Genomic DNA, 9,982 nt, shown 5'->3' on the forward strand with positions numbered 1-9,982 from the left:
GGGGATACAAGAGAGCTGGAGAGGGAGTTTTTACAAGGGCCTGTAGTCACAGGGCAAGGGGGAATAGATTGAAACTTAAAGAGGGCAGATTTAGTTTAGATACTAGAAAGAAATTCTTTGCTGTGAGAATGGTGAGACACCAGAACAGGATGACCAGAGAGGTCTAGTGGCAGGTGATCCTGCCTGTGGCAGCGGGGTTGGAACTGGATGACCTTTAATGTCCTTCCAATCCAAACCACTCTATGACTCGTGATAGGTTCCCTAATCAGTATCTTAAAGCTTTGAAATTCATCCAAAAGTAGCAGATACAATTCACACATGGTGAATCATCATTCATTTGTGAATTATTTAAGGTTTTGGCACTCTTTAGTACTCCAGAAAGAAAACACAGGAACACATGAAGAAAATGGACAGAAAAGTACGTCTAAGACACTCCCAGTTTTAAATTACATCCATTATAGAACACTTATGCAGAAAACTACAGAAAAATTAAGTTTAAGAGAAGTTTAAGAGAAGATGGAGGAAGAGCACACCATGTATGTCTGAAATGTAAACTGTTTCAAGTGAAAGAAACTATAGGAGGATCTTTGCCCTCTTCTAGATGCCCAAAGCACAGCACCAGTGCTTGAGAAAGCAAAGCAAAGTGTTGTCACTGACAACTGAAAGCACAACAGACGGAGCTGGATGAGGCAGAAACAACACTGCCAGTTTTCACAGCAAAGATCTTCCTTGCAGGCTTTTACAAAGGATATGATCTGACTAAACACTCCTCAGTACATATAAACAACCTTGTCAGTTTTTCTCCTTGTCTAAGCACTGAACACAAGACTATGGAGTGTTTGATGCCTGCAACAAACACTTGGCTTCAAAAGGAGAAAATCTCCTAGTTTGAAGTTAAATATTTATAACTTAGATTTCCTTTCTAAAAGATATGGAATTAATGTTATTTCTTAGCATAAATACATTTGAGATTTCTAGCAATCTGTCTCTGAACAGGAAATCACTATAACGTTAATTAAGAAATACTAAAATAATTACTTAAGAAAATGGCTGATTCCATGGCTCTAAATGCAACAACATCAAATTTGATACCAAGAAACTTTCCAGTTGGACATCAGAAAGGAAGCTTCCATCTCACCAGCACTGCAGGCCTCCAGACAATCACATATACTTCAACCACAAACTGGTGAGGATTATGATAGAAAGCTACCTCTGAAATCTTGATTTTACACTGTATTCCTTATAATTTTAAATACAAATAAATCAGTAAACAAAGAAAAGGATGCAAGGTTAAGAGTTTAAATACAGGGATCTATATCTAAAAAGAAATATGGTAAGAATTCTTTAAAAATGTAAAATGAACTTTATTGCATGTATCATGCCATAATAATTTGGAGATACAAGAATAAATACAAGAAAATGTCTATGTTACCAAAGGTGGGAGATAAATGTCTGAATAAAATTGTCCATCAAAGTGACATAAGTCATCTTGGAGATTAGCAAACCATTTGATTTCAAATTCCATGACTGAAGCAGTTACCAGTGATGACAGTGCTGAAGCGCCTATGCATTTTACCTCACCCTGAAACTCCTCTTTTAGTTTTTCTGGTATAAGATCCTGTCCCATAGCCTGCAAAAAGAGTAAGAAAGAAGGGAATCAAGAAAATAACTTGCAGAGAAATACCTATCAAACAAGGCAATAAGAGATCTTTACAGGCAAAGGCCTTGTCACATGAACCACCCACCATCCTGGAGAAGTTTCCAAGCCATGCTGAAGGTGCCTGCCTTGGCATTCTGTGTTCAGGGAGAGCTGAGACCAAAGCTCAGCCCTGCACAACCCCTCCAGCTCAGGCTGCACTTGCACAGGGGGGTTTCACTCTGAACAGCAGCAGAAATCTCAAGCAGCTCTGCATTCAGTGCTCACCTTGCATCAGCATCAACACTGAGCTGCTCCTGGGGCATGTCAGAGCACGGGGAGTAAGGAGAGAAGTTTCTTTTTCCAGCCTTTCCCAACCCTGAGCTAGCCTGTGTGCTACTGCCCTCTCATGGATGCCATCCCTGACTGCCTGCAGCCCAGCCGTGGCTTGGCTGTCACTAGCCTAAAGCTGGAATGCTGACAGCAAAGTTAGAAAGAATCTAGCTGGCTTTATTTTGATCCTAATGATAAAAGTCAGAAGCTCTTTAAATAGCACTAAAAATGTTAAATCTCTGCGAAGAGATTAAATGCAATATTGCTCTCCTCTGTTATTTTTTTAAAACTACTACATTAAACAAAACTAAAAAATGCAAAAGAAAGTCTCTGGATTTTCTGGAAATACTTAGTACTTTTTATGCAAGTGTTTAATACTGCTGTGGCCATCAAAGTAATCTGCACTTCCATTTCAAACTAGTGATTCACTTTGGGGCATCTAAAACTCCTGAGATAAAATGTAACTCCCAGGAAATGCACAGTGCTGATGCATCTGCAAATACAAGTCCAGTGAGAAACTGAGCAACACTGCACATTCCTGAAAGGAGAATCTCAGCAGATCAGAGACCCACCTGTGTGACACAGGCCAGGGCAGCACAGGCACCTCTGCCAGCTCAGGTAACACCCTGCCTGCAGCTGCCCCAGCTCATTCCTGTACTCCTGGCACTCTTATGAGCTCAGGGGAGTGCCATGCTTTGGGCACAACCAGCCCACACAGAGAACTCAGGCCCTGCACACAATGAAACGTCCTCTTACTTTGGTCATCAACAGCAAGGAGTTTTCATCGAAACCAAGGAGAGCCACTTTGTCATCAATTTCTTTCTGGCATTTTCTGTTATTTTCTAGCACAAAGGACAGCTGCTGTGACTGGGTAAGCTGAAGTAAAAGCCTGCAATGAGAAAGACAGTTAAAAATTGGCACAGCTGGAAAAAGAGTAAGTCAGCAGACCTAAAAACAACCAAAATGGTTAATACTTAAATTAACACTTTAAAACAGTTCTTCTTCCTGACTTTTGCCTACTGCAAAGAAGTCAATACATGTGTATCAGTCTACCATGGATATTGTGTATCTGTGCTACAGAACTACTGAGAAGTATTTTTGAAAAACAATGTGCCAATAGCTCTGGTTTCTCTATGCAAACATTTCTGTTATAACATTTTTGTAACATTTCTGTTATATTCATCACACCATTCCAAAGTGAGCCTGGTTCCTGTGAGCCATCATGTCCTTACAAGACAGCAGCACATTTGTGCCTATGGAACCTGAAAAGCTGCAAATGTGAGTGTTTGGGCAAATATCAAACATCCTCCCCACCCAGGCCAATCCTGGATTATTCTCTAAAAGCATTCACCAGTTTTATGTTCCAGGCAGTGCCCCAGCAGTCACAACCATGACCTGCTGAAGGTTACACACTCTGCCCACAAGAGGGGTTTATGTCACACAGGGTCCTGTCACCAACTGCTGGACCAGCAAGAATGGTGGCAGTGCCAGAGCCCTCCTCAGACAAGGACTGCAAAACAGGTCAGCAGAAGAAATACCCAGGTATCTCTGCATTTGTGTCAAATCCATTCTCAGACAGATTTAAAGGTCTTATGCTTATTTTGCACTTCAGGAACTCTGAGACATATTGCACTATCTCCTGTGAACTCACTGAAATTCACAACGGGCATTATTGCAGAGATAAAAATCAGTTTTAGAGAATTTATCAGGGTCTAGAGCAGAGCCACAAAGGTGATCAAAGGCCTGGGAAGCCTGCCATTTGGGACAGGCTGAGAGAACTGGGTTTGGCCAGACTTGAGGAAAGAAGGCTTAGGGAAGACCTCCTCACCATGTTTCAGTATTTAAAGGGCAGCTACAAAAAGATGGAGACTCCCTTTATACAGGGAACCACATGGAAAAGATGAAGGACAGTAGGTAAAAATGTTAATTCTGGGCAGATTCCAACTGGGCACAAGAGGAAAGTATTCTACAATGAGATCAGTCATTAGAATAATCTCCTCAAGAAAGTTGTGCATTTCCCAGTGTTGGACATTTTAAGATTCAGCTAGACTGGGTGCTGGGCCATCCTGCCTAGATCATGCTTTTGCCAGGAAAGGATGACCCTTGAGGTCCCTTCCAACCTGGAATTCTGTCATTCCACAAGATTTAACCAAGGGACCATTAGAACTTAGCAAAAATGTGTTTAATTCAAGCTTTATGCAAAAAAGAAAAAACTACAAACTTTTTTTATCCCATTTACTGAAGTTAAGTGAAGCTGGTGTTAAAATAATGGTGTGCATTTTTAAGGGAAAGATTCAAGATCTGAGATGAAAACTTTCATTTGAACACTATAAACATCAAAATTTACAAATGTGATTTTCTCAGTTAAAACTTCACTGAATTTTCAGATGGTGTGTTGGTTCCAAGCAAAAATGGAACATATTTTTAATTTATAAAGTATTTTTGTTTCAAAATTTGCATCAACGTAGTATTAAAAAAAAAAGTTTCAACGAAAATTAAGCAAAAAAATACTCTAATTTTTTTTCAAAACTATGAGAGCCAATTATTCATGATGCATCAACAGAGAACCTTATTTCCTACAAAAATCAGTGCTAACATCCCTTTTCCAGGTGCAATTTATCCTGCAGATACATTTATACAAATCTAGATCCCACTTAAAATCCAACAGACCTGAAAATATTAGACAACCTGCATAAGCCCTGGGCAGGGGAGAAGCTTATCCTGTGTATCTGCAAATACAAAGCACAGTAACACTCTGTGAAACTGTGCAGCCAAGCAAGGAAATGCCACCATGTAGAACTATCTCATTGTGAACCACACACACTGAAACAAGCTACACAAATTATTAATATAAATGCACCTTCAATATTCAGTATCAGTGCTAAATCAATGAACTTCTTCCAAGTCACAATTAAAGTCTTCATCTCTTAGTCTGGAGTACAGAATTTCATTTCTTAAACCTTGCCCCAGCAGGGCAGTTATAAAGTGTTCTCTGCAAACATTTCTGGACATTCATAAGCTGCCTTTAAGAACATTCAGTGACTGATACATTACTGTGAGGCAAGAGGGGGAAAAAACATCCAAGATTATTTTAACAAAACCACAGTTCCTAATTATCTCTTTGAAAGATTCTGTTTTGGGGATTTTTGCTGCACGCAAGAGTTTTAGGAAGAGGGAAAAGAAAAGGAAAGAACATTTTAATGCAGCCCTGTCAATCAGTTGTCACAGAGTTCATTTTCCAGCCTCATCCATTATGCAGATTGGGGTATCATTATAAAATACATTTTCACTCAAGCATGAGGCTTCAAGCAAATAAGACAGGTGGCACTCACAGAAGGAAAACTGGCTATGCCTTCCCTTTGGGCACTTCTGCTTCTGCATCTTTAACACCAGACCCGGGAACAGCAATGGTCTAGCAAGAGCATTTGTTGAAGAACAGACCCTTTTGTATATAATTACTTGAAGAGATTTATAAGCTCATTAACAAACTCTTTACTTGTCAGCTGTGGGTGACACTGGTTTACTCCTTCCACTCAGATTCAGCCTCTTCACAGCCACCACACTAAGCAGATTTTGCATTTTAGATCTGAAGCAACAGTAGGGTGCTTCTAAGTTAGTGTTGAAACAAACACTTAAATTGAAAATGCAAACTGAAAACAAAACCCGGGAAAAATATGCTTTACATTGTTCTTGACTGAGAGAAATTAACATTATTTTAAGAACACAGAGTTACCTTGCTCTGATAAACGAGGCACATGCTTTTATCCCAACTTTCTTTAACATGCTCTGCTTCCAGGCCTTGGAGCCTGCACATTTCTCTCTGTCTGTCCATTCCAGTTCTCCTGAAGTGCAGAGGAATTCTTTCACTGCTTGGCTGCTGGGACAAGTCACTGCATTCTCCCCCTTTGTTTCTGGAGCAGGGCTGAGCCAAGGGCCTTCCTGCTGGCCCTCTGATCTGTGAGGCTGCAGATTGATCTCTCTGCCAGTCCATGTCTGGGAACTGCCATTACTTACACAAACCTCCTCAGACTGATTTAGGCTTGCTTCTGGAATGACCAATGGAGACAAATTCTGTAGAAGGCTCATATAAACTTCAGCAAGTAACTTCCAGAAGCAGGGATTGAAAGGATGTAAGCAGATCAGTTGCTGCAGACACATCATCTTTTTTTCTACGTTTTCCATCCGCTGGTAAATGGAAAGCTGCAGGTTGAGAACCGTGGTTAAGTGATCTGTGTTAGTGGCGCTGTTTCTCTAGAAACAAAGATCACAGATTAAAACCAGGGGTAGAACAGAATCATGCTTCAGAGCCTAAGAAAATGTCTCCCTGAATAATGACACCCAAATATACACAAGGTAATTTTAAAACTGTACAAAACGGTGCTTTTAATTTAAAATGATACAATGGGATACAGATCTTGCCCAGTCAAGCTGACAGCATTCCCTCCAGGTGCCTTGTCCCTGTCTGAGAGGCAACAAGGTCCTAAATGCTGTCATTTGTTTATGTGCCTTCAGAGTGTTCTACAGCTGCCTTTCTTTGCAGCATAAATATCTTTTACATAAAATAAAAATCATCAGTAATATTCTAGCAGAGTTCAGAGCCTCTGGACTTTTTCCTTTATGGGAAAAACTCATTTTGTGGTTGGATACTCTTCTTGGTGGCAGTTTGGCAGCAAGTATATGGAAATAAAAGGGAGTTTTGAACTGTCACTTGTATAGTGGAAAGATTTAAGCACTCGTTTATTCCCTTTTTTATAATTCCTATTACATTGCATTAATTCTGCCTGGCAGAGCATGATATTTAGTCCCTTCCAGGACTACCAGTTTCCCTGCACAGGGAGCTCATTGTGGTACAGGGTGTTCCAGTTTCTAAAGAGTGATTATATCTGCAGTGACAGTTACCCTCTGTTTACCAAATACTCTGAGCACTGAACATCCTGAAGGATTATACACATGAAAATTATTTTTCCAGAAAATGGTCTGTATAAAAGAACTACTGGCAATGTTTTCACGTTCAAGGCCTAAAAGAAAGACTGCACTATTTACCATTTTTTCTGCAATATCCAGAGCCTCCTTGTGCCTCCCCAGGCGAGATAAGCAGCGAGCCTGGCCCTCCTGGACATCGCGCCTCATTGCAATGTTGCTGGCAGGTAAGAGCAGCAGGCAGCGCGAGTACTCACACAGGGCTTTCTAGGGGCGGGACAGGAAGAAAGGCCAACAAAACAGGGGAGATTTGCATTTAAAAACAAGCCTGACAGCACATTTTCTTTAGGACTACATTCACAAAGGGAACTCAGAACCTGAAGTCCACATTTGCATTTCTCCAGACTCAGGCACCACCTGTGTGAGCCAGAGACAAGGCCCCAGCAGCACAGAGGCAAGGCCAGATGGGGATGAGCAGCCTCAGTCCCCTAACTCAGGGCAGGCAGGATTCACCACACAGCTGGGAATCCTCTTGTCCACCTCTCTCCCACCATCCCTGATCCAGAAGGGATCATCTGCTGCCCTGGGTAATAAGTGACACAAGGGGTCCTTTCCCCCAGCTCATTGATCTCAGTGCTCATCCTAAATCTGTGGGGCCTTCTTTCAACACCATGACATTCTCCATGGGAAGGTCTGAACCTGCAAGGACCTCACCTCAAATAATCAGTAAGTCCAAGAATACCACAAGGAAGGTGAATCTCCATTGTTCCTGTAGGCTGGTTTTAATGTACTTGAAATAAATATTAATTGGGCTAAGGAAAAAGGCAAGAATGAGCAATACTTCTGCAGCTTAATGCTCAGGGCACTCACCAGGACTCCAATTAACATTTAAATACATTAAATTAAGTATTCAGTGAAGCTAAGTCTGGAATCTTGATTTCTCTCCCTTTGTATAAGTGCTTAGAGAGAAGACTAAAGAGCAGTGCTCATTCTCCCATCTCTCAAAATGAGTATTTAATTATTCCTTGCAAACTGTAATGGTTCTAACAGAAAGAGCTTCTAAATACCCTAAATACTTCCTAGCAAAACGGCTGGAATATTTTTCTTTCCTGATGCTGAGCTCACATCCATTCTTAAGCAAAAGAGGGAGCTCCCCTCTGCCCAGTGCATGCAGCAGCCACTGGTGAGAATGGATCACAGGGCTGAGGACAGCCCTGTTTGCCTTGCTATGTGACAAAGGGATGGAACCTGGTAAGGTTCAGGCATTATGAATCCCAAGCAGATTCTACAGTCATCTATGTCCTAGAAACGGGCACAGCTTAGATCACTTCTGTCCTTGACATTTCCTATCAAGTGGCCTATCCTGAAGTAAAAAACTGATGATTAGAAAAGAGATTACTATCCCTATTTACATATTTCCAGCCCCCTTTCTAAGATCAGTGCTCCCAAATCAGTAATTTTATGTGCAGTCAAGCTCTGGTTCTTGTTCCACCAGTGATCTAGGTTAGCAATACAACTGAAAATATTTCTAACATGAATCACTACAACAGAAAAGAGTTAGGAAGCAATGGTCTGGTCTGTTTAGCAGCTAGTCTGACCACAGCCTGAGGCAGCTCTGCTATCACCACCCTTTTATGAATCCCTTTAGGGCATCTCAGCTGAGACTAGAAAATATCTGTCAGGTATACACAGGGCTGCAGTAGTGCTGAAATAACATTAGGATCGGTGCCAGCTGAGGTACAAAAAGATCTACAAATCCAATGGGCGAGGCAAAAGGAGTAGAGTCAGAAGTCAGCTGGAGGGCTTTGAAATCAGGGAGCCTGGAATGCACACCGCAGGCTGGAAGAAGAGGCAACACCTGAAACAAGGCCTGGAGATGCTGACTTCAACCAGGAAACAAGGTAATGAAAGGTTAGATCCTGCAACTAGGACTGCAGAAGGCAGGAGAGCACCGCTGGTGAGCAATGCGGCTCAGGGCACACACAGAGAGGTCTGGAACCGCTCCGGGCAGGAACAGAACGGGCAGAGCTACAGGGGCCCTCCGGGGGGGAGCGGGCAGAGGGACGGACACGGGCAGAGGGACAGCGGCCCTGCGGGGGGAGCGGGGGCGGCAGGAACCTGTCACAGGGCCTGGCACAGGGCACGCAGAGGCAGCTCCGCGGCCGGCAGGAGCCCGAGGGCCACCGCAGCTTTGCTCTGACAGCGGGGGGAGCTCTGAGGAAGGTGAGCCGCAGCCACGCGGTGCCAGCGATCTGAGCGCCTTCGTGGGACACGGCATTATCGCCGTTCGGCGCTCGGACACCCACACGCCCGACTCCGAGCACGGCCACGGACACCGCTCTGCTCCGGCGGAGCTGCTGCGCTGCGCCCGCCTGCCTGCGATCAGTTCCGGGGCAGCGCCGCGCTCCTGCCCGGTTCGCCGCAGGCTGACTGCCGGACGGGTCGTGGCAGAACGCAGACCCGCTCCGCGGCCCGGCCCTGCCCGGGGCTGCCCGGTCAGCACGAACCTGGAGCGGGATTAACCCCGGCACGGCCGCCAGACCCGCAGGCCGCGGTACATAATGCACGTTCACCCTGGCGCTGCGCATCGGGGACTGCAGGACCTCCCCACTCTGTGTCCCCACAACTTCCCCGGCCCCTGCGAGCCCTGAAAATACCTCGAAGTCCCGCTGCCGGAACGCCCAGTCCGCCCGGAACTTGCTGCTCGTGATCCCGCCGGCGCCTTCCCCGGCGTCAGCCCCGCTGTGGAACCACTGCGGGCACAAACAGAGCACACAGAGAGCCGTGAGGGGCCGCGGAACCACTGCGGGCACACACAGAGCACACACAGAGCCATGAGGGGCCACGGAACCCCTGCGGGCACACAGAGCACACAGAGAGCCGTGAGGGGGTGTCAGGGACCCGTCAGGGGCCACGGAACCACTGCGGGCACACAGAGCCGTCACGACCAGCCCTCCCGCCGCCCGTCTCCTCACGCCGGGCTCGCAGTGCCTGGCTCCGCACGCAGCCCCGTCCCCGCCGCCCTCCCGCCGCTCCCGGCTGGGCGCGAACAGGGAATCCTCGAACTCCGGGCCCAGCACCGGCTCCATCGCC

The 9,982-nt window shown here is 44.9% G+C and overlaps 1 protein-coding gene across 2 annotated transcripts; it reads right to left on the reverse strand.

Annotated features, from left to right (window-relative positions):
* Positions 1-1,020: 1,020 nt before the first annotated feature.
* Positions 1,021-9,982, reverse strand: C2H8orf76 (chromosome 2 C8orf76 homolog). 2 transcript variants are annotated; one of them, XM_064706637.1, is made up of 6 exons: positions 9,865-9,982; positions 9,547-9,642; positions 7,013-7,156; positions 5,703-6,169; positions 2,726-2,858; positions 1,021-1,630 (listed from the first exon to the last, which is right to left on the reverse strand). In XM_064706637.1, the coding sequence occupies exons 1-6, from the start codon at positions 9,976-9,978 to the stop codon at positions 1,424-1,426; spliced, it is 1,161 nt and encodes a 386-aa protein (XP_064562707.1). In that variant the 5' UTR covers positions 9,979-9,982; the 3' UTR covers positions 1,021-1,423. The 2 variants fall into 2 exon arrangements, with proteins under 2 accessions (XP_064562707.1, XP_064562706.1); XM_064706636.1 differs by having other exon boundaries at positions 5,703-6,220.

Source organism: Zonotrichia leucophrys, chromosome 2 (genome assembly GCF_028769735.1).
Source record: "Zonotrichia leucophrys gambelii isolate GWCS_2022_RI chromosome 2, RI_Zleu_2.0, whole genome shotgun sequence".
NCBI classification, from domain to species: Eukaryota; Metazoa; Chordata; class Aves; order Passeriformes; family Passerellidae; genus Zonotrichia; species Zonotrichia leucophrys.